The following is a 24,997-nucleotide window of genomic DNA, read 5'->3' as shown; positions in this document are numbered from 1 at the left end:
AAATAATATAATATAAAATTAATATAAAATGTGTAAATGAAAAACGTTTATTTTATAAAAGCCATTCAGTTCTTTTCAAAACACTTTCAAATATAACATTTGAAATTTAAATTTTATTTTCCCTTCATATATATAAAAAAAGCTTTAAAAATACATAAAATAAAAAAAATATTTTATAAAGTTTTATCTAAAAATTCTCTAATTTTACCTGAAATAAATAAAAGGATTCAAAAGATCAGAGAATTCTTTTTTTCAAAATTTAAATAAACTCTCTTAATGTGACTGACATAAATTTTTTGTAAAGTCATTTAAATTTTTAATAAATTTATTTTTAAAGAGAGAATTATAGAACCTATGGCAAAAACCCATTAGCAAAAATTTAATCAAACTACTTTAAATTAATCACACATGTAATATAACATTTTTACAAATTCCAGAAGACTCTCTAGAATTTATTTTCTGATTTATAACGCGGGACACATGTCACGTGTATACTGAAATTGTTCATAGTCGAAAAATATGTAACGTTTCGCGATGCAATTATGACGAACAGAGCAAAGCAGAAGAGACGACCTGGAGGCGTTGGGTCACATGTTCATGTACTTCCTGCGCGGCAGCTTACCCTGGCAAGGGTTGAAGGCCGATACGCTGAAGGAGCGTTACCAGAAGATCGGGGACACGAAACGAGCGACGCCAATCGAGGTGCTCTGCGACGGTCATCCCGAGGAAATGGCCACGTATCTTCGCTACGTACGCAGGCTGGACTTTTTCGAAACGCCGGATTACGAGTACTTGAGGAAGCTCTTCCACGACCTGTACGAGAGACGCGGTTTCGTTAATGACGGCGAATTCGACTGGACCGGCAAGACGATGGTACGTGTCGACTGATCCCAATCTTCACCCTTTTCACGGGAGATCAATGTTGTATAAAAAACTTGGGCGAATGTCACGTTTGCGCATCGCTTTTATTTTGTACGCTGGAAAAATAGTGACGTCAATGAATGCATGTTAACTTGTTTGTTATGTCAGGGAGGGATAATAGTCGCAGCCCCAATAACAGACCATGAATCGATAACTGTGATCTTGTGGCGCGTTATCGATCATATTTTCTTCTTAATAAAAAAAAAAAAATGAAACTTGTATCATGTTTATCGTCATATTTGTTTGTGTGATTAATCTTACGTAATTGCAGAATCTCGTTAAAATATTATTTTAATCTTTGAAACGAATATCGTACATACACATTTTTATCTTTTGTGATATCATTAATATGTTCGAGCACTTTTACAATAGTCCTTTTTCTTATTCAATCAATGTTTCTTTCTGCAAATTACTTTTTAATTTCTAAATTGAATTTCTATAAATTTTTTATTGGCTCGTTTCCTTATTGATTATACAGAGTGACCCCGAACGTTCCAGCCAGACTTTGAAATCTTATAGGAAATTTAATTCTGAACAAAAAATTTATAATACTATAAACATGGATCGAAAAATACTTCCTTAAGAAGTTATCGCTCAAAAATCTCTGATAAAGGAACAGCAAAAGGTGAAAAGAAAATGAAATAAAAAGAAAATGAAGCTAAATAAATTTCTTGAAATAAAACGATAAAAATAAAAAATAAAAATCTTTTTCTTTTATGAAAATAAAATAATTTTTTTTTAATTAACTTTTATTTTATTTTCATAAAAGAAAAAGATTTTTATTTTTTATTTTTATCGTTTTTTTCAAGAAATTTATTTAGTTTTGTTTTCTTTTTATTTCATTTTCTTTTCACCTTTTGCTTTTCCTTCATCAGAGGTTTTTGAGCGATAACTTCTTAAGGAAGTGTTTTTCGACCCATGTTTATAGGAAATTTTTTGTTCAGAATTAAATTTCCTCTAAGATCTCAAAGTCTGGCTGGAACGTTCAGGGCCACCCTGTATAATTGTTATTTTTCGAAATTGACGATTTATTGGAGAAAGCTCCGATAACTCCAATTGGGTAAGTGACTCGTCCCGAATGTTTTGACAGACCCGCGATAAAGAGCAACACACTACCGGCGAGCAGTTTCACATCTGATTCTTAACTGATTTGCATGCTGCCCTCCCCCTCAATGTACTATCTCTAGCCATACAACTTTGAACAACTGAGAGCATTGCGGATGGCGGCCCCCTCACACATTGGTAGAACCAAATCTGATAAGGTTGGTGATGGCTTGATTAACGTCTCTCGCCAAATAATTGCAACCCTAAATAATTCCCTAAATAATTCGCTTTATATTTCCATATGTTGCAATACAATCGCTTATTTGCAATCGCTTATATGTTGCAATATAATATCATTCTATTTTATACATATATTTTTTATTTTTATATTTTCTTATACGTATTTTACATTTATTCATATACAGAGTGTCCCAGACTTAATGAATCAGCCGTTAATGGTAGATTCCTGAGATCATTTGAGAACGAAAATCTTAATATCAAAATGTTGAGGAAGATGTAGTTTCGGCGCTACAAAGGATTAAAGATTACCAATCAGCGTGTTACATTCTCCTATGCTCAAGGATATAGCACATCAAGGGGCTCTATTTTTTATTTTATATTTTATTTTATTATTGCACGCGACATTTATTATTGTACGCGATAATATCGATTCGACAGAGAGATGCATATAAAATAAAAAATAGGATTCTGTAGTGAGTGTGATTGTGTTTTTGCGACACTAGTCAATAGTTTAGACATTTTTATGACATCTTCCTCAACATTTTGGTATTAGAATTTTCGTCTCCCAATGATTTCAGGAATCTACCATTAACGGCTGATTCGTCAAGTCTGGGACACTCTGTATACAGGATCTCATTTTAATCGATCACCCCGAATAACTTTTAATTTTGATTGTAGAAAAAATGTTTCAGACAAAAGTTGTATGGCTTGAAGGGGGACATAAGATGGTGTCATTAGTTTGACATTGAAGAGTCACCTGAAGTGACACCTCGAAGAAAAAATATGTAATTTGCAATTAACAATTACATATTTTTTCTTCTTTCTAAAAACAATGGTGTGTTTTCTTTACACCAATTGATTTCTCTCATTATTTTGTACGTAAAAATATTAAGCTAAGATAATCGAGAAATGAATATTTTACTAGATATTTTACGGTTTATGTAAAATTAAGAAATTATTTCAAGCCTCATAACTCGGAAAGTACTTAATGAAAACTAACTTAATTATAGTATTTTGGAAAGCTCTCGAGATGAACTATAAGAAAATGCAAAAGCATATAGGATGTCTTATTTAAAAAGTTGGATGTGATCTTCACGTGATCTTCAGGTGACTCTTCAATGTCAAATTAATGACACCATCTTATGTCCCCCTCCAAGCCATACAACTTTTGTCTGAAACATTTTTTTCTACAATCAAAATTAAAAAAGTTATTCGAGGTGATCGATTAAATTGAGACACCCCGTATATGTCGATTCCTTATTATAATAAAGTAATTGATCGTTATTAGAGACAGAGAGAGAGAATGAGAGAGAGAGGGGAGAGAAAGAGAGCTTTCACAGCCGATTGGTTTTATTTAAATAGATATCTAACGCATTATGATGTCACAGATCTTCTGTTAAGCGTAAATTAAAGTGCACAGTCCGTCAATAAGTCTGTCTGTCCGTTTTGCAGAGCCTCAAGTATGTTATCTATGTACAATGTGAGGTAGAAACTGTACGCAATAACATCGTTTTCGTTCATCAGACTTTCGTCCGGAAACATATACGTGTATAAAGTAACCGTCTTCTCTTTTTTATTACAGTCCACGCCTGTCGGATCCCTTCAAACCGGCCAGGAGATCGTTGTATCGCCAAATCGTGACCGGCATCCCTCAGCTTTTAAGGTATTGCTTACGTTTCCTTCGCGTTTCTTTTCTCTCTCTCTTTTAAAACACGAAGAGAAAAAAACCAAAGCATGGACCTATATCTATTTGTTATTCGAGTTAACCGCATGGATACACGCCTCATTAGCGAAAAGATCAAAGACAGAATTTTAACAACGACCTTGATTCAGACTGTTTATCTCGCGGAGACGAATCATTCCAATGGGATGAATAATTTTAAATGATTCTGCATTTTTTTTAACGATGTTGAATGGCTAAATCTCGGGAAGAGAGAGAGCAGTATTATAAAGCAATTATGTACATTATATCGTTTCTCTCTGCACGAATCCAACGGGCATCAATTTATAGGAGTACGATGATTTTGAGGAGGATGTAGTCCTCATGATGGATGAGGTTCGCTTCGAATTGCAAGGCCAATATGTAAGCCAATCTTTGGGTTGCGCTCCAAGAATTGAACTTCTTCATGCATGCTTTATCTTATCAGTAGAGGGGAGATACTACAATATATAGTTGGAAAGATATCCGCGTCTTATAATTGCGTGTTATTGATGTTTTTCTGTCCGTAAAACAAGGTCGCACAGGCTTGACGATCGTGAAGCATATTCTGCCAACTCGAATGCAATAAATAATTAATTGATAAATAAGTATAGTCGAGATAAACGGGAATCGATAGCAATACATATTTTAGAATCGTTATTAGAATCATTAGATAACAAACCATAAAGTGATTAACGTTTGATTTTGAATCTGCGATGACAACTCATGCACGAAGAAGTAATTTTGGCTCAGTTATATTTTAGTATTTTTGCCCTTGCTTACAAAACTAGTTGGAGCCAGAAAGTTTCTTTTCATAGTGTATCCAAATAAAGTACATAAAATAATACATTTAAAATATAGAAGTCGTAGGTAATTCTTGATTTATTCTCGAGCAGCGAACCATATATTCATCTCCCTAATATATAGGGTATCCCAAATTTAAGTATCAATATTTTAAGAATGTATGTGGGATCGGTAAACGAAAAATAAGGTTCTAGAGATTTGCTCATTTTTGCTTCGATTTAGAGAAAATCGACAAAAAAAGTTCTTATCAAAAAATGTAAAACAATATTAAAATTATTAGGTTTATCAAAAAGTATTAGTGAGATAAAAATTGAATGGAATTAAAATCTTCCTGAAGTAATATTAAAGGATTGTAAATAAATATGCGGGAGATTATATTCCATTTATTCCCGTTTGTTTATGATTATACATTTAAATTTTAAACTTTATTAAGCAAAATGACACGAATAAATAAATGAAAAAAATAAAAATCCCTTTTGCAATTTTCTCCAACACAAAGCAAAAACAAGTAAATCTCGTAAAGTACTTTTTTTGGTTTATCGATCTTTTGATAATTAAATCGAAACTTTTGATAATTAAATTTAAGACACCCTGTAGAAATTAATATCGGATTAGGTTTCTTATTATTAATTCTCTCGACTACGCGTGCGCGGATTTCGATTTATTTCGCCACAAATCACCCTCGAAGAAAACTTCTGTCAAATGTTTCTCGATACCTTCTTTCTCTTCTACTGTCCTTTGAATCCCTCGGAATTGTTCATATAACGCGACGCAACGAAATTCATGCTTGTTCCTTCAGGAATTCGCAGGTGGAGGGGTGGGAGGTGGGGGCGGTAAGGGGGTGGGAGCCACGTGGCCAGATACTGTGAAGCAATCAGGAGCCGGTGGTACATTGACACCTGCTGACAGGCACGGCTCTGTACAGGTGAGTTTACCTGCGCATCTTCCATCCTTCTCTCTCGTGTCATTCCGTCTCTTAATTTCCCAAGAGCTTCTCCTTCCTTTTCAACTTTCTTTGCAGCTTTTCTCGTTTTTTCGTTTACAATCGAGTCACTTACGAAGGAAGAAGTGAAAAAAAAAACATGATTCTTGGGATGTTCAAATGGCATATTGCACTTCGTAATCTTTTATATATTTCTCTTCTGGATTCTGGAAAAAGAAAAAAATTAATTAAAAAATTCAAAAGCCGACAAAGTAAACTTTTAATGATAAATTATTATTTACATTACCTTCTCCTAATTCTGTCATCTTTCTTGTCTCTCATTCTCATAAACGTCGTCGTATACGTGATGCCTCAATCTTTATAAGAGAGTGTAAACTGTTCGCTCTATTTCTAGACAAAGCACCACTGGATTATGGTCAGTTAGAAGTCTGTGCAATTTGACTTGTTGCAGCATGTTGTGTCGAGATATACTTTTACTTTCTTTCTTTGATTGGACATGAAATACTAATCCGGTATTATAGTACGATCACTCGTCTCTTCCCTGCACTTGCAATAACAAAAGCGTCATCGTCACGTATGACTTGAGAAAGATAAGAGTTTGTCACTTATACACATGCCTTCTTTTTTAATTTACAATATTGCTTCATGGGTCCTATGTATTTCAATGATAGTCTTTCTTTTTTCCTTTTACATTAAATTCTCACCCTCTTGTAAGATCTTACTTGAATCTTTATGTAACTTGTGTGCAAAGGTAGACTTTTTTGGATAAACTGATTTTTTTTTTTTTTTATGTAACTACTCCTGCGTAGTTTTCTCTTTTGGAAAACCCAATAAGTAGTACAAAAACAAGTACTTCCCTAATTTTCACGTCCAACAATATTGGAAAATATAATATATCCGTCTAGATAAATCTGTCGAAACCTTTAATGTTGAAACCCGCATATTTATTTTCATATTGATTTGCAATAACGCTGTGGAACGTTGTACGCAGGTGGTGTCGTCGACTAATGGAGAGCTAGCCAATGATGATCCGACCGCTGGTCACTCCAATACACCAATCACAGCACCTCAGGAAGTGGACATGATCGACGAAACCAAGTTAGTAGCAGTTTGTTTCATCACAATTCGTCTTTTTCTATCTGTTGCTCCAAATTTATGAAATAGATAAAAATATGCAATTTAATAGATTCCACCCATACATATACATATTTTATTTTATATATGTGTATGTGCAATTCTTTTAAATTTTATTACAATTTATTTATTTACTAGAATATATTTTATTACAATTTATTTGTGCACCGAGAAAGAGATCTAGTAGAAATTTTGCAACGTATTGAAATACGAATTAAGAGAGAAAAGATGCGCTTACACATGTATAAATTGTATAGAGATATTTTAAAGAAGCCGATTCTCATATTGTGCATGTGTATTATTTTCACAGACAAGTAACTCGATTAAAATGGAAACATTGTTCCCGGTGTGGAAAGTTTATGTTCCGATCTTTTCAAGCGCACATTTCCAACACCTATCCCACCCTAATTCCCGAACTAGGTTTGTTGCACCAATTCAACTGGTCGATTCAAGATTTTCTGTTTCGCAATATAAGAAGAAAATATCGTATTCATTGAATATTTCAATAGATATTTATTATGAAAATTTTATTATTAGACTAGTAAAGTATGCCGTGAATGATATGAAATATAAAATTGCAAAATAAGACAATCAAATATACCTTTGATGTAATGCTGTTTAGAATATTGTTTAATATTGCGGTTATTATTCTGTAATATATTTATAATGTTGTGTGTATATATATATATATATATATATATATATATATATATATGTAGTATTTCGTATATATTCGTAGCATTTGCGTTTCGTTTGACATTTCTAGTAAATCGCGTTTACAGCTTTCATGAGATTTAATAGACAAGCTTTGATTCATTAATACAGATAATTACATATCACTAAAAAACATATCGTGAAATAAAATATACATATAAGCATTTTTTTAAGTCAGTAAAAATATTATATTTTTGTTATACAATTTAAAAATTTAATTTGTTACACAATTAACAATTTAAATTTTGTGAAAAATTTCTGTTGATCAAAGCGCTGTTATATAATTTATTATATATCGACAGGACCATTTTTATTATATATCGAAAAGGCCATTGATTATATTGATTTATTTACATTTGATCGAAACAAATTGCAACCTTCCCGTTCGTTGTTATATTGTATTAATATTAAAACTATGTATTTTTTTGATACATTTGGTAACATTAAATGTTGTATGTATTATTTTCATCTATCCTATATGTTCTATCTCTTCCATTTTTCTCTCCTCTCATCATTATTAGAATGAATTTTAAAATATTTAAATTAACTGCGTAAACAAGATTAACAAGCTGCATGATTAATTGACATGTATGTGTCTCTGTAACACTAATGTCTGTTGGATAAGGAATTGTCTTTGGAAGATTGATAAATTTTTTTTCTCCATCAACTCTCATTGTAATTAAGTGTGTGTCATTTATCCCATACATTTTATCATTCCTCGTTTCATTTTCTTCTCTCCTTCATCATTTCATATAAAAATGAATTTTAAAACACTCAAATTAAATAACAAAATTAATAAATTGCATGATAAATTGACAATCAATGTTCATATATTAAATTAAATATAGAATATCTCTGGAAGATTTAATTTCCTTTTCTCTCAACTCTCTGTCTATTATTACCCATACAGCACCGAAAAATTGCAAAAACGTTGCATAGACCTAACATTGAAACATTGTAATATTGCATAGAAGTTGCGAAATGTCTCTGCAACATTACTACAATCTTGCAGCAATATATTTGCAATATTAAAACGCATTTTGCTACAAATGTAGACCGTTTTAAATTTAATAAATAAACCTTGAAAATATAAAGAAATGTTTAAGAAAGATAGAAAAAAAACATTTACCGTTTTTGAAAAAAAAACATCTATTAGTGTTTTTTATCAAATGTGTCTTATTAAATATAATTTAATATAATTAAATATAATTAATATAATTTAATATAATTTAATATAATTTAATATTATTTATCTCAGTAATATACATACAATTATTTTACATACACTCGGTACCAAAATATTTTAATACGTGCAATAAATGAATCATCCCATTTATCCGTTCAATAAAGAAAAATCTGTTTAATATTCTGAATCCCAACGAGGGATCCAGATTATTAAACAAATTATTTATTTAATAATCTAGATCTCTTATTAGGATTCAGAATATTAAATAAATCAAATCAGTTTATCAGAAATTTAACTGACACAAGACAAGAAATATAATTACTACATCCCATACAGCACAGAACATTGCAGCAATATTGCAGCAATATTGTAATATTGCTGCAACAGAATATTGCAGCAATATTACAATGTTGCTACAATATTGCTGCAATGTTCTGTACTGTATGGGATTAGTCTTTTGTAAGCCTTATATCCACTTTAGATGAAAATTCGAATACGAGTTAGTTAAGCTTGATGTCGCCACATATTGGCAAGTAAAGAAACACATGTTATAAATTGTCGCTATGTTAAAATGTTGCTGCAACATTGCCAAAGTAATATTACAAAATAATGTCCCTGCAATATTTCTGCAGCATTACACTGCTAACATTGCAGTTAATGTTGATGCAAGCTTCTGTGTTGTATGGGTATACACGGGTCCATGCATGCTCGGTGTGTTGACTTAACGAGAGACGCTGCCAAAGAGGGACGACTCTAAGTCCTATTAGTGTTTGCTTCATTTCCAGATGCTGTTGCTTCTTCAAGCGCAAGAAGAAGAAAAGTGGAAGGCAGAAATGACTGTCCGTTACCGTTGGTCTCGGGGGGGCGGTGCAGTGCGCGGGTAATAGTGCCGATGGGTCCGCCGGAGGGGTCGTCGCCGTCTCCACGACGTCGAGGACGGGGAAACGCGGCGCGGCCGCGGGGATGATGAGCGCAGCAGCAGCCGATACTGCCAGCAGCGCCGATCCCGAGAGAGAGGCCGTCACTCTGCTGCGCATCGGTAGCCGATCAGCGTCAAGGGACTCGGTGCTGCACACGACCGTCACGATGACGCCGACGCCGACGCCGCCGCCGCTGTCCAACTGAACGACCGCCATCATCGTCATCGTATTTCTCACCACCATCATCGTACCATCTATTACATTTCTATCGTCATGTTGATTGGATGGTTTTTGCGACTCGGGAGAACGAAGGAGCTGCCTTTTCTCTGGCCAATCGAGCTGCGATCTCTTCGATAAATAGGCGGACTCGCTAATGACTCGCTCTCATGATTCCGACCTGCGATTAGTTGATTAGAATTGATTTTTAGTTTGCAACCATCGTAAGGGAAACGCGAAAACTTCGATAGGTCTTTTATTTGTTTTGCACGTTGTACGCACACTTGTATGGGAGTACAGAATACATCTGAACGGTTGGACAAAGTGTATTCTGTGACGCGCGGAAATGTGGAATTTTTTTTTAGAGAGAATTTAATTATTGATCTCCAATTAATGAGACCAATAATTGATGAGATGAAATGCACTTTTCTTTGTATTTTTTTTTTTTTCTTTCTCGTAATGTTGCAGTGTGAAAATTCGTAAAATATACAATTGGTTGAAACGAATTTTTACATATTTATCCAGCGAGATATGACTGACCCTCTTGCTTCTCGAGCCGATCAACTCGATAGCTGGATGATTAGACCCATTTGAAATTTTCAGTAAAGTAAAATCAAAGACACATTCACGTCTCTAGCTTCCGTATCTATCTTTCTCGATGCATGTCGCATGCATCTTGCGTGTATGTTTCGTTTGATTCTTTTTTTTTTTTCTCCTCTTATCGTCACAAATAAGTCGATGAATATATTCCTAGTGGCCTTGAGCCACTGATAGAAGTCAAGAGACGTTGGCGAATCCACTTACCTACTTACTGAATAAATCCTCTCGTTTAGCCAAGAAAAGTGACCTCGCGCTATTATTATTGCTACTATTGTCATGATTACATTTCATCTTGTTGCTGCCCACTACTATTACTACTTACTACTGCTACTATTACTACTATTAGCACTATGATTATTATATTATAATGATTATTCTTCATTATTATATATTATTTTATTTCATTATTATTATTATTATTATTAATTTCTAATTATTATATCGATCGTATTCCTCGTCCTCATTCATCATCGTTAGCCACATCATCGTTTCCATCTTCATCATCATTATCATTCCTATTGTCCGCACTCGCGTTTATCAATTACATTGCTATCAATGTCATCGGCATATTGACATGTCACTGTTGACTGAAAATGGTCGTCGTCGGCCGGTCATCGAAACCGGTGAACCAATGAAACGGAGAATCATATAGAAGTAAAAAGGAATTGACGTACCGATGTTGAGAGAACTTTGTTTGTGCCTACGACTCTCTTCTTGTATCACGGGGATGCTTTTTAATAACGTCGCGCTGTGCGATGGATGATCACGTTTGGCGATCGCACATGTACTGCGAACTATAACGAATTGAAATTACCTATAGATCTCATTGTACATTTTACAACCCTGCAGGATAAACGAGCGTAGCGTGTTATCACGGATTTGTTGTAATTGAGAGATTTCGATTGTCGCGAAGTCTGATTATAATCCTCCGAAAGGCATGAAACTGAAAAAACGACGATCGCGTTTCAGGTGTGGAATTAAGATGTCCAATATAATAAGTGTTCTCGCTTTCGTGTCTCTATGAATGACGAGAACGCGTATAATATGTATATATCCACTATATCAAGCGAAAATTCGTACATGTCTGATTTTTAAGTCTTTTGATTTTGAATTTTTTTTCTTTTTTAATTCCATCTATCAACAAATAATTTAATATACGGGATGTATCTTAAAAAGCTCGTACTAAGCAAATAGCAATTATTCCTGATTAAAAACCGAGTCGAAAAGTCCTGAACCATTTTTTTTTCCAAGATTCATTAAATAATCAGATTTAAATAATAAAAAGATTTCTGAAAAGATGAATTGTTTAAAAATTAACACAAAACAGTTTATTTTTTTGCTTATCCAAATATATTGATAACAAGGAAGTTTGTCTTTTTATTGGCGCGACTTTACTCATTAATTACTCCTTTATTAAGCATTATGGAAAAAAATGGTTCAGGACTTTTCGACTCGATTTTTAATCAGAAATAACGCTATTTGCTTGGGAGCTTTTTAAGATACACCCCGTATATTTGGAATATTTATGATGTATGATTTTGTATCTAGTTAAATAGATCTTGTAATTTTAATTTTGAGTTGTGTGCGTATTGTAAAACGTACGAAAGAATAGAGCAGTATTAAAGTGTTATTAATAAGAATTATCAAAATAATATATGTACAGAGTTTAAACTATCTGAATGCGTGTTAATTGTCGAATGGTTTCTTTAACATCTACACTGCCTATTTTTTCTACACGAGGATCATGGTTGTATGATAATTCTACCATACGTCATCATCAGTTCTACCATCCACGCATTGTGATTGATACGCATTAAAGAACATTTCACGCCATACGATTAACATTTTTTTTCTCAAATAAAATGCGAAATGTCTTTCCTAAGTGAATGCATTTTTTCTAAGTAGTAATCTTTTCGCCTGGATATACTCATAATTTTAAATACAGCAAGAAAGTCCATACATTATGCAAGCAATATCAGTAATTTCGGTTTCATGCCTTTTAAAAACGAAATTATCATACGAGAGAGTGACTTATCTTGCGCGATGAACGATTGAAACAATTACATTTTACATAACATATCGATGAAATAAGATTTTTCTGTCAGTAGACTTTATAGCGTATATAATGAAAGTTTATTAAATCGTAAATGTGTGAGAGAGGAACAAGTTGAAATTACGTGACACTCGTGGCAGTCGATTCGTTTTCCATCAGTGTTTATCAATTAAAAGAAAGAGGGAAAACGGAAATAAAAAAGAAAAAATTTCTTTCGATACAGATCATCCTCCGGGAAGAGAGTGCGATATTCGAGGATAGTTCTTGTTTTCGTGCATGTTTTCGAGGTGATTATCAAAAAGAACCTAACGAAAAGTGAGAAAAAAAAAAGAGAGCAACTATGTGTTTGCGCCAGATTCTATTTCAGTTTCTTGAAGACATACGTCGTCGGAATTTTGATAATAAAATCTAAATGTTGTACACGATTTCTGTTCGAAACAAATTGATCTGAATGCGCAAAATTGTCGAGTAATAACGCAAAGATTCACTGTAACGAGAGCTCTCTGCTGTGAACATATTTAATCGCTATTCTCCCCCGTATAATGTGACAAGAAGAGCGTTACGTTGCGAGGCATTTGCAGAGATTCATTAGAGCGAGACGTGCGATTTTCTGTTAATGGCTCGCGACATCGAAACATTTAAGCGACCAAGAAATAAATGAGACGAAATTATAGACGGAAGAGCATGAGAGAGCAAAAGGATCCCGTCAGCCATATCGATTAAACAAGCAAGTAAGGATGTTTGAACTATCTATCATTTAAGGATGTTTTGTACAATTCCAGCAAAAAATAGCTGAAAATCAATATTGACGAATATATCCACTTGTGGTGTATTTTTTAAATATTTATTGCGTTTTTACTGAAATATTTCGAATTTTGTTAATCGAAATGATTAACTTTTAGCAGAGAATTTCGCCTTGTGATAGGTACATGGCTAACCTCATTGAATTATATTTAATATCTTTTTAACCAGTTAATACTTGTATAATATTATTTGATCAAATATTTTTTCTGTATCCAAACTTTTGTAAATTTTAAACAAATTCTGAATATTATTTCCATGTGTTTTTGTCATTTGAATCGACGTGGTTATACGTTTCCCATAAGAACACATGTTAATTCGGTGCAAATTAAAATCCTTGTAACTTGTGAACGCTTTAGTGAATCGATTTAAAAATTGTACAAATATATAATAGGTATATTGTATAAATATATAATAGGTATAATAGGTACAAAACATTCAGAATTTGTTTAAAATTTGCAAAAGTGTTTAGATACAGAGGAAACATTTGATCAAATAATATACAAATACTAACGGATTAAAAAGATATTAAATATAATTCAATGAAGTTAACCATGTATCTGTCACAAGGTGAAATTCTCTGCCAAAAGTTAATCATTTCGATTAACAAAATTCGAAATATTTCAGTAAAAATGCAATAAATATTTAAAAATACATCTCTGCACTGTAGCAAAGCTCAAATTGTAATATTTCACACAATTTCTTACTCAAAATACACTAAAAGTGGATATATTCGTCATATTGATTTTCAGCTACTTTTTGCTAGAATTGTACATACAAAACATCCTTAAATTCGACTTTCAGCAAAATTCTATTGATTTAATTCACCTCAAAAAATGCAAGTTTCATAAACTCCCATACAGCACAAAACATTGTTACATTGTAACATTACAGCAATATTGCTGCAATGTAACAACAATGTTAATTTGTAACATTTTTAAAATTCTAGCAAACGCCAAATAACAGTTATATAAATGTTACTCGGTGTTTGAATGCATTTTGAAATTTTTCTCCATAAATAAAAAAAAGAATGTAAGCGAATCTATTTCTTCCTCAGGGAGGAGAAATATTTTCGTCGAACAATTTTTCCCACCTCCAAAAGTGGTACAAGTGTCTGTTTATTTTTGCAGGAACGTGGTAAATGACGAGTACGAAGGAAATTGTGTTACGTCCAAAGGTCCACACTTATGCTAGTCCGGCCGATGACTTCGTACACACCACTTCCGAGAGATGTACGCGCGTTGTATTGTGTAACGCCACTTTGTATCCATGTTACATACTCGCCGAGCAAGCGCGTCCGACGATAGACACCCATGTACTTACGGAGCTGTTACGTACTCGAGCCGTATTTGTAATACACGGTCCCGTGTACGAGACTAAAGCGAAATGAAAGACGGAAGAGAGAGAACCGCTTCTGTCGGGGACAGTCTTTGGAAAGTGATACGCTTAAAAAAAAAAAAAGATAGAGATCAGAATCTCTAGATTATACTCTGTGAATTTCCTCCCTCTTTCTCTCTCTCTCTCTCTCTCTCCCTCTCATTATCTGTATATCTTCCCCGCTGTTGATGAACGCACCGAGGATATCGTTCCTTAATTTTGTGAGCCAGCTGCGACTGACAAACGATCGTCGATATCAGCGGAAAGAGAGTGATTGATCTGATGAATGATTGGGTGATATCCGCATGTGTATACGATTCGCGTGCGTGGAAAGAGAACGAGTCGAGAAGAGACATTTCTTGAGAGCGCTTTTCCTTTTCCCTTCGACGAGGCTGATTCGTAGTTTCGCGTAAGTTGTAAAACTATCCCATACAGCACAGAACATTGCAGCAATATTGTAACATTGCTGAAAATATTGTAACATTGCTGCAATATTGTAACATTGCTGCAATATTGTAACATTGCTGCAATATTGCTGCATGTTCTGTGCTGTATGGGACCATGCTCTACTGTACATAAGACCGCTGAATCGCGTACGCGACTACTTATTCGTGAATCGTCGCGAATAAAGGTTGATTCGAGCGATCCGATAGCGAGCGGCGCTATTATATAATTGTAATATCCGATCGCGAGGAGGTCCACGCGACAAAGGGAGAGAGTGTCTCCGATATTTATATCACTGTCCTGCCACACCGGGGAATCCGCGTTGTTGGCGTTAATTATAACAAGTATCCTGTTGCGCGAGACGTTTAGCCCGTAGTTTTTTAGCCGATTTTTCAAAGCGCGCGCGGGCGAAGTCACACGATTTTTATTAATGTAACACGACTGACTGCTGGTTAAGTATGGTTGTGAGCAAAAAAAAAAGAGTCCTCGCGTCTCGGGCGTTGTAAACGGTACACAGACACACACACACGAACCTTTGCGTTTCTCTTCAGATTACCTTGAAGAGAGAAGAGCGATTGTCAGTAGGAATGAAATTACGACTCGTGATGTAAAATGTCAAATCATCTTCGTTCGAGAAATATTTCTCTTTTTTTTCCTCTTTTATTCATTTGTAAACGGTGCGAATAGATTGTGTGGATCAGGAATCGATCCCAGCAAACACCAAATTTTAATTATATAACTGTTAGTTATAATTTCAATTACATTGTTGTTACACAGAAAAAAATAAGTGTCAAATCAAAACTTAAACTAACGCGTTTATTGTTTCGTATATATAATTTATAATAATTTATAATTTACAATAATTTATAATTATATTTATAATTTATATATTTACAATAATTATATTTATAATTTATATATTTACAATAATTTATAATCTTCTTAGAAGGATTTAATAATTTTAAATTTCAACAATATTATAGTCTTATTTTAATATTGTAATTGTCAAGAATATATAATTATTTAATTCTTCTTTAAGAAAATTATAATCTTTGATTTAAAAATGTTATTTTTTATCCAACATTGTATCTTTTCTATTCAAGAAATTTAAATCTTAAATCATAAGAATATATTTTTCTCGATTGAACTACCCAGGTAGAACATGAAACTCATAATATCATTATGACGTCACTTAAAAGTCATTTTAGAGAAATCATAATGATCTCATTTGATATACTTTTGGCAATGTTTTGATGACTTTTGATATTAAACAATTCTAGCGAACTCTGTTGGAGAATATATATACCCAGGTAGAACGATGTATGACGTCCTAAAAGTTATCTAAAAGTTACCTAAAAGTCACCTAAAAGTCACCTAAAATCATTATGACGTCACTTAAAAGTCATTTTAGAAAAATAATGATATAATGATCTCATTTGATATACTTTTGACAATGTTTGGTGACTTTTTAATATAAAACAATTCTAGCGAACTGTTGGAGAATATATATATATTTCGCGTATGAAATCTTAACACTCAATCATAATATCATTTTTTATATATATTACGCAATTACTTGTTTATTTAATTATTATGTATATTTTAATTATATTTAAGCAACATAATTTTTTAAAAATTATATAATGCGATTATTGAACTTAAAAATTTATTATTCCTTTTGTCATCTTTAACTCATTTTTTAATCATTTTTGTTTAGGTAACTTTTAAATGATAAATAAAATCATGATGACGTCATAATAATAAAATCATAATGATGTCATTATGAGTTTCATGTTCTACCTGAGTATATAAAATGGCTTCATTCAAGTAAGCAATTATTCAAGCAATTACATTTTTCTTTAATTAACGTAATATAATCTCATTTCAAGATTTCCATGTTAAAACTAAATATATTTTCAAAAGAAGAATGTCCTTTTTTTTTCTATGTATGTAATAGTTACATAATATGTAACAACAGTTGTATCGTTGAGTGGGGAAATTATAACTAACAATTACATAAATGTTACTTGGTGTTTGCTAGGATGTATCCTTGTATCTTTCATTCCCCGGCTCATCGGCTCAAACGACGATGATATATTGATTATATATCGGTACCGTGATTGTACGTATCTATGAGGCTGCGTAACTACTAAAATATTCTGTAAAGTGTAACTTGAGGAAAAGAAATTAGATAACGCGTTTTCCCTCGTGTGTTGTGATCGTTTAGTTATATATGTCGATATCGTCGATTTACGACAATGTTGCAGAGAACCACCGTCTCGATGAAACACGTGAGATTAAGTTATAATCCAGCACTATATATAGTCTCGTATGGAGAAAGTCAGATGACTTAAGCGCATAGTGAGGCTTATACGCATTTTTGACCTACTATATGTTCGTATTGTTTTAATGGACGAATTGTTGAAGAATAAAATTGCTATAATTGCTAATGATCATAATAAATCGCCGTTTTTATGAAATTGGCAGATCACGTGCATTTGTCATAGTACGCCTGTGTTGTGTATGCGTGCATGTGTGCGTTTCATATTTTATTATAGAGTACACGAATTTTTTTATTTACGAGGCAAGTGACGCAAAATCAGACAGTATAAAGCGATCGTGTGTGCGTGCGTCTGTGAGGTATCATTTTTGCAATGTGCAAGGAACACACGAGGAGAAACGAAGTGAAAAATCGAAATAAGAACTCAAAAAAAAAAATAGAAAATTAATGTACAATGCAAAGCGTATCTTTACTTCAATTTGTGTCTACATGTAGAGATTATAACGTAATTTTTTCAGTATGATATTATTATCAGTGTGACACTAGTATCCTTATCGTGATCATTTTCTTATTATTATGTAACTGGGATAATGCCACTGAGAAATGGATGTGTTCTTTAGGAGGAAGCTAATGAAATGAGAACGAAATTATCAGGGTTGGGAGAGGAACGATAACAAGTTACTGTATAAAGTTAACTATTCGTCATTATTATCGTTTCTTTTTCTGAAAGATAATTCGTTACCGTTTGCTCGTTACTCGAATAGCAGCGAGTCGTTAATTTCTATTATTTTTCTTTAAGTTCAAAATTTAAACATTATTTTATATTAAAATATAACAGCGATATAATTTTTTAATAGTGTAATATCGTGTGATATAAATTATAATAATTTCGGTAACAATTAATTTTGAATAAAAAAAAGCTTTAAAAAAGTTGGAAAAAGATTTCTAATATTTTTCAATGCTAATATATCAAGAAGAGAGAGTTATCTTACAATTAGTTTTCTTTAAATAGATTCATAAATATCATTAAAATTGCCTTTTTTATATATTTTTCTTGTGCAATTTTAAAATCCTGACACGATATTCTCATAATTTTCATAATCTCAAACTCTTGTCCAATCATTGAATTATTTGTGTAATTAAATGTTTTTTACGAAATAGAAGCAAGATACTAAAAAAAAAGCTTCCAGTAATTGATATGCAATGCCATATTTCAACACTCTTGATCAATATTTGTATAAAAATTATATTAAATAGATTCGAAAAGAAAATAATAAAAGTAATTATTAAATTCATCATTCTCTATTATTGAAAAATGTAATGAAGTTACTTTTTCTGTTATAATTAAAATTAAAATTTGCAACGCCATTAAGTTATAAAAAAAAAAGTTCCAACCCTGGAAATTACGTTATTTGTATAAATACCTTTTTTTATAGAAATAATATTCCATACATTCTATGAGATTGTTTCCTTTCAATTTTGCTAGATAGCATAAAACCCCATTCAATATTTTTTGATAAAATTCGATGCAGCTTCCTTCAAATAGATTCGTTTTCTTTCCACTCGTTTGAACTGATCCATCTTGTGTATATAGTGATGAAAATTGTTTTATATTAGTATCTATTATACTGCGAAAATTATGTGTGTTCGCATACATACATACATCATATACACATATATATGCATGTATGTGTATGATTGTGAATAAGGAGAGTGGTTTACATAAAAAATGGAAAAAATATATATATAATGAGACTGAACGATATACATACCGGACCATGAAAAATAAAAAGAAAAATTGATTGTCTCATATTTGCATTTTATCGCACGTGATGGTTAATATTATATATGTATAATACGTAAATTATATATATATATATATATATATATATATATATATATATATATATAACATGTACGCGAAAGTTTCTCAACTATATCGATTTCAGAAGATATGAATATGTACATCTCTCTCCCCCTATAATGAAAATTTTACTATATATACGTAAGCTGTGATTATCTTAATTTTTAACTTATATACAATACCAATTATGCTTTATTTAATAATTGACTTATACAAATCATCGTCTGACAAGATACTTTAATAGAGAAAGAACTTGAAAAAAGGGGAAAAAAAAAAGAAAGATTGAAATTTGCGTGAAGCTTATTCTTGTAAATATGTGTTGTGTCTATTGCGCTTAGCAAGTAAGAAAAGAGAAAAAAGTTCATAATGAATTCTTGCGTATTTTATCTTTGAGATTTCTTTCATTCTCTATCTTTCTCTATCTACCTCTGTTATGTATCTTCACCATCTTCATTATTTTGGGACATTTTGAGTATCGTCTCGACATTTATTAGTTCTCTATGATTCTCCAACATTTCTAACAATATAGGCTCCTTCATTAGCATATGTTTGCTTGCCGCTATAAAATTTCTAATGAGTTTCTTCATTATATTTATCTTTCGTAAAGTTCTTTCCATTTTCTTTTTATTTCTGAAAAAGATTTCAGTTGTGCGAATTATGACGCAATAAGAGAATTAATATTGTGATATTACGATTATAATAATATTGTGATATTTGCAACTTTACTCACGCTACAATTTCAGGGTTTGTTTCTTGTAATTTCTCGCTTCGTATTTGTTCCTGTTCTTTTAAAAAATTTTTGTAATCAAATAATGCCTTCTGACATTCTACTTTTAAGTCTAACTGTAGACGAGATTCTCTTTCAATGGCCTCTTGAATAGCCATAATATTGTCATTGAGAGTGAATAACTTCCTCATATAAGTATAAAGTTTTCTGGAACAAAGAGAATTGCAATTTGTTTGCATATCTGTACTTTGGTATCTAATATCGATTTGATTGTAGGTAACGACATTTATATAAATATTTCTTACTCTTGGTCTTTCGCATCGCCTTCCTTATTACTGAGAATAGAAAGAATAGTGGTACTATGAAGACATAACTTAATGGCCTTAGTATTTATCAGGGTGTCACTTGTAACATTCTGCAAGGTATCTCCAACAGATGAAGATTCTCCCTCCTTTCGTCTTCGTTCATCACTTGTGTACTCTGTAATTCAAAGATTTCAGAGTGAAATTCATGTCATCATCAATTCTGTGCTGCGCACAGCATTAATGACATACGTTTATACTTTGCTTGAAGCATTAATAATCTTGCATTCAAATGCATCAGAGACTCCCTGGCCGTCTGGATCCTCTCCTCGACTGGTTTGAAATCGTTCAACGAAATTGCACCGATCGGGAACTTGTTGAGCGCCGCATTTAGGCTCTTTACAGATTGTTCCAACTCGTCGAGCTCCATTATTGTGGACTGAATGAAATTTACAGAAATTTGTTAATAAAAGATAAATTATTTACTATAATGACTGTGATATATATATATCATCAGATAAACATCAAATAAATAAATATATTTATATATATATTTATTTATTTATTCTTTTTCAATTATGAATATGATCAAAACATACCAGTTATCAACTGACACCTTCATACAAATCGTCTGTTTTTGAATTTAGGCGGAGGGAGAGATTTGTTGTGCTTGTTGCTTCTCAAACCTAAATTCACTAGATTTAGGGTAGGTTTTCATGTGACTCTCGACGTGACATCACGTGATCAAAAAATGACGAATTGGTATCTTTATTTTTAGTCACGTGTAATAAGAGTCTGACCATCAGGGAGCCACTTTTGATTGGTCCGCTATTTTTATGCAACTCCCGCTCATATTCAAATTTTAATTACTTTATTTTGAATATAAATGATATTTAATAATAAATATTATAAATTATAATAATGAATATTATATATATAAGTAAAATAAGAAATATTATATAAATTATAATAATAAATTTTACTTAAATGTTAATAATATTAATATTATAAATAACAATAATTAAATTATAGTAATAAATTTTATTTTATTAAAATATTAAATATAAATAATTATTTTTACGATTTACATGCTTCATCCATTCAGCATGACGTTTGGCAATACTCGCATCAAATATTGCTTCCCTAAACTTATTGTGAAATGATTTATTTATTAATTTTCGATAAAATAATGTAATAATCGTTCAATTAATGATGGAACAATAGGGAGCAATTAGAGAGCAATCGTTTTATACTAAATATAATTGTCGAAAACAATTAGAAATATGTTTTTCAGGAAAAATTTTACATTTCTTTTGCAAATATTAAAAAAAACTTAATTTTAGAAGGGGAGCAATTGTAGATTCGGACGGAGCAATTAAGGAGCAATCGTTTGAGCTACTTGTAGTTTATTAAAAAATATGAACTTCCAGCGCTAACTTAATTTCGATCCGTTTTTAGGTGGTCCCTGGCAGAGAGAAGACTGAGAGATGTCTTGGCCTGCTTTTAGGTGATCCCTGAAAGCGATACTCCCTCTATAGACATTGAAAACGTGAACATGAACCACAAAGCCAATGTTCATGAATGATCTCAGAGAATAACAATGTGCACGAAATGCCGGTAGCATCAGAGTATAACAAGACACTTATGTATATAAATTGATAGTAAATAAATTATTCAATCGCGAAAGATACTGTAATCTTCCAATGTAATGTTCAAAGATGAAATAATAAATATTTTTCTATATTCATTGTCATATATTTATATACTTTTATTTACACAAAATGCCTGCTGTGGGATAAAAACATTTTTAACCGTATTTATATAAATCTTCTTAATTCTTAGCAATAAACTGATCTTTGATATCTATCAATCATTTTTTTAATTATTTAGAAAGTTAATTATTAACATATGTATAGAATTTGTCAAATTAATCACTGATTCTTCTGAATTTTAGCAAAACGCATATGTATATAAATATAAATAAATTTTTAATTTTAATTTTTTAAATAAATTTTGTGGTCCTCTCTCTCTCTCTCTCTCTCTCTCTCTCTCTACACACATACACAAATAAACACACACACACATATATAATATATATGTATATATAGTATGACGCTACAACTTTATTCTGAAATATTTGCGTTATGTTTAGAAATATATATATATATATATATATATATATATATATATATATATTCGAAAAATATAGATGTTGCAAAATATTTTAAATATCTCTTCCTTTATATAAAATATAAAGAATTTATATGTTCTATTCTAATATAGTCAACATTATTTATATACTTTTATTATAATTTTCTTACCAGCATAATATTTTTATGCTTAATATTTTATATAATATAATGTACTAAATTATAAAATTTAATATACAAAATATTACAAAATAGTATTATTATTAATAAATAGATTGCACACTGTCTTTTAGTTTCTAATTATTTTCAATCATTATGCATTTCTATCCAATAGAAATCTCCTCTTCTTCGAGTTCTTGGATTATTATGGTTTATTCTATTCTTTTGTGTTAAAATTATAAAAATTATCATCATTTGTGTCATGCTTATTCCTTCCTATGGAGTCCATCGAAATACTTTCTATTTGTTCTCAGGTATAGATATTCAAATCACTGCAGTTGCCTTTTTCTCGATTATTCCGTTTTTCTTTCATTTTATTTAAAAATATTAATATAATTAATATAACAAATATTTATATAATTTTGGTATTTCTCTTAGTCTGACATTTCCCCTTCGACATGTCCGAGATAGATGACGCTATCAATAACTACGATCGGTATTCATTACTCACTTTTATATTTAAGATCATACTTAAAATTATCTTGAATATAAGAAAAGTCTATACGAATATCGGTGTATGTTACCGCCGGCATAGCTCTCAGGCTCATTAAAATACTCAAACCTCTTCAGCCGGCAAATGCCTTCCTTAAGATGGAGATATCATCAAGAAGGCAAAATTTTTCATTTTCTTTCACTACAGAATTTAATACAAAAAGTTAATGTAAAATACAATATTATATAATTTGAAATGTAATACAAAATAAATTAACAATCCTTTTTTTTTTACGTGGGGAAAAAAAACTCTCTTAGAAAATACTCAAAAAATATTGATCCCTTAAAAATTCTTAATATTAATAATATAATTATTGAAATATTTATTAATTTGTTTTCCCTAATATTATTTAAACCTACATTTCCTGATTCTTTAAAAGATACATAATATAAAATCAGCTAAATTAATCACCTACAATCCTTTACTTTTTGAAAGGAAAATTAAAAAATCTTAATGATCACCTGATAGCCCTAACAATCCTATTTCTCGATTAAATGAAATTATTCGAGCCTATCTCTAATCACGTATATTTTAAATTACGTGCCCCAATTACATTCTCTAACCGCATGTCCTAATCGAGTGAATAAATGTCGGACATTACGTACTATTGTACGTAAAGCTTTTTTTCAGGCCAATTGAACTTACTTTTCGTTGATTCTGGCCACTTTCTCGCTCGATCTCTAATCAGAGATCGAAAAAGGAGATAAACACTCCTTCTTTTGCCGATTAATTACCGGCAAATGAGCGTAAATATTTCACGCTCATCGTAACGATCGCTCGATTTTACGATCGTTTGTTAAATATTTGAATATAACTTTATTTTAACTCAAATAAAGCCAAATTACAACAAATTTCTATATACTATATCTTCTAATAAAATATAAAATTCATGTGTGTGTATAACTTTTATGATATTACAAATTATTTAATTAATTAATCGTTTGGCTTTATTTTAAATTAAAGTAAAATTTAAAAACAATATCTACAAACAAATTCTATAATGGATGAGCTATGATATAAGAAATTAGAATAAAATAAATGCGCGTTATAAGAATAAAGTAGTATCAAAAATTGATAAAATTGTTAAAATTATTAATGCGTGCTCTTGATTTAATAAACTAGTCAAGCCTTTACAAAAAAATTTTCTTTTCTTGATTCTCTTTTTTAAATTAATACTTCAATATATTTTCGCAATAGATGCAAAGCATTTCGAAAGAATTTATTAAAAGTTATTTAATTTAATCTATCCTAGCTCATCCATTTTAAGGCAACGGACTTACTCTACAATCTACAATCTACAATCTACAATCTACAATCTACATCTACAATCTCTACGAATCCGTTTCCTTAAAGTTAAATAAAAGTTTTTCTCACTCACCGACACTGATGCGCAACAGCGGAGTTATATTTGAAGCTACGTTGTCTGTAACATACAAATATAAAATTCATTTATATTAATGCACATAAAATGCAATCAATATTTCAAAAAATTTTTATCGCGCGAAATTTTATATCCGATGTATAAAATAATAAGCAGAGATAAACACGTGTGGAAAAATTTTATAAAATTTTAAAACTGTTTTTTAAGAAAGTTTTTTAAAAAGTTTTATATAACTTTTATAAAAATCTTTCTCTCTAATTTTCTCTTTAATTCATTTAAATAATAAGATCAAATTATTATGCGTACGATTTATAACAATTGATATACAAATAATAAATATTCACCTTCAGGTTGCTCCGCCGATGCAAGATGCCTCTCCCAGGCCTCCTCCTCCTCTCATGTTGTTGACGCGCGATACTTTCAACGGCACTCCCGCACTCACGAGCGATATTTTTATATCGCTATTTTCGTTATTTTACGCGCG

At 31.4% G+C, this 24,997-nt stretch overlaps 2 protein-coding genes and 1 long non-coding RNA gene across 8 annotated transcripts in view; 2 read left to right on the top strand and 1 right to left on the bottom strand.

The window, feature by feature from the left end:
- The window catches only part of LOC105251108 (casein kinase I), a 53,983-nt gene extending 43,193 nt beyond the window's left edge, over positions 1-10,790 (top strand). For 2 of the 6 annotated variants that reach the window (XM_025413995.1, XM_025413996.1), the window contains exons 6-10: positions 554-873; positions 3,788-3,868; positions 5,508-5,633; positions 6,643-6,749; positions 9,453-10,790. In XM_025413995.1, coding sequence (XP_025269780.1) covers positions 554-873; positions 3,788-3,868; positions 5,508-5,633; positions 6,643-6,749; positions 9,453-9,522 — 704 coding nt within the window. In that variant the 3' untranslated portion in view covers positions 9,523-10,790. Of the gene's footprint in view, positions 1-553; positions 874-3,787; positions 3,869-4,216; positions 4,929-5,507; positions 5,634-6,642; positions 6,750-9,452 lie in introns of those variants that run through there. The other 4 variants (XM_025413997.1, XM_025413998.1, XM_025414004.1 and 1 more) reach the window with 4 other exon arrangements.
- A 1,126-nt stretch (positions 10,791-11,916) lies between these two features.
- Positions 11,917-14,738, top strand: LOC105251109. Its single transcript, XR_002192543.2, has 2 exons — positions 11,917-13,205; positions 14,406-14,738. It is a non-coding gene; the product is annotated as an uncharacterized LOC105251109 (long non-coding RNA).
- A 4,548-nt stretch (positions 14,739-19,286) lies between these two features.
- Positions 19,287-21,113, bottom strand: LOC105251110. Its single transcript, XM_025413211.1, has 5 exons — positions 20,870-21,113; positions 20,523-20,709; positions 20,274-20,448; positions 19,972-20,175; positions 19,287-19,871 (listed from the first exon to the last, which is right to left on the bottom strand). Exons 2-5 carry the CDS (start codon positions 20,698-20,700, stop codon positions 19,673-19,675), a joined length of 756 nt encoding a protein of 251 aa, XP_025268996.1. The 5' UTR covers positions 20,701-20,709; positions 20,870-21,113; the 3' UTR covers positions 19,287-19,672.
- Positions 21,114-24,997: the final 3,884 nt, after the last annotated feature.

The sequence above is a fragment of the Camponotus floridanus genome, unplaced genomic scaffold (genome assembly GCF_003227725.1).
Source record: "Camponotus floridanus strain SB8 unplaced genomic scaffold, Cflo_v7.5 scaffold11, whole genome shotgun sequence".
In the NCBI taxonomy this organism is placed as follows: Eukaryota; Metazoa; Arthropoda; class Insecta; order Hymenoptera; family Formicidae; genus Camponotus; species Camponotus floridanus.
The sequence above is the reverse complement of the archived record's forward strand: the minus strand, read 5'-3'. Positions and strand labels throughout refer to the sequence as shown.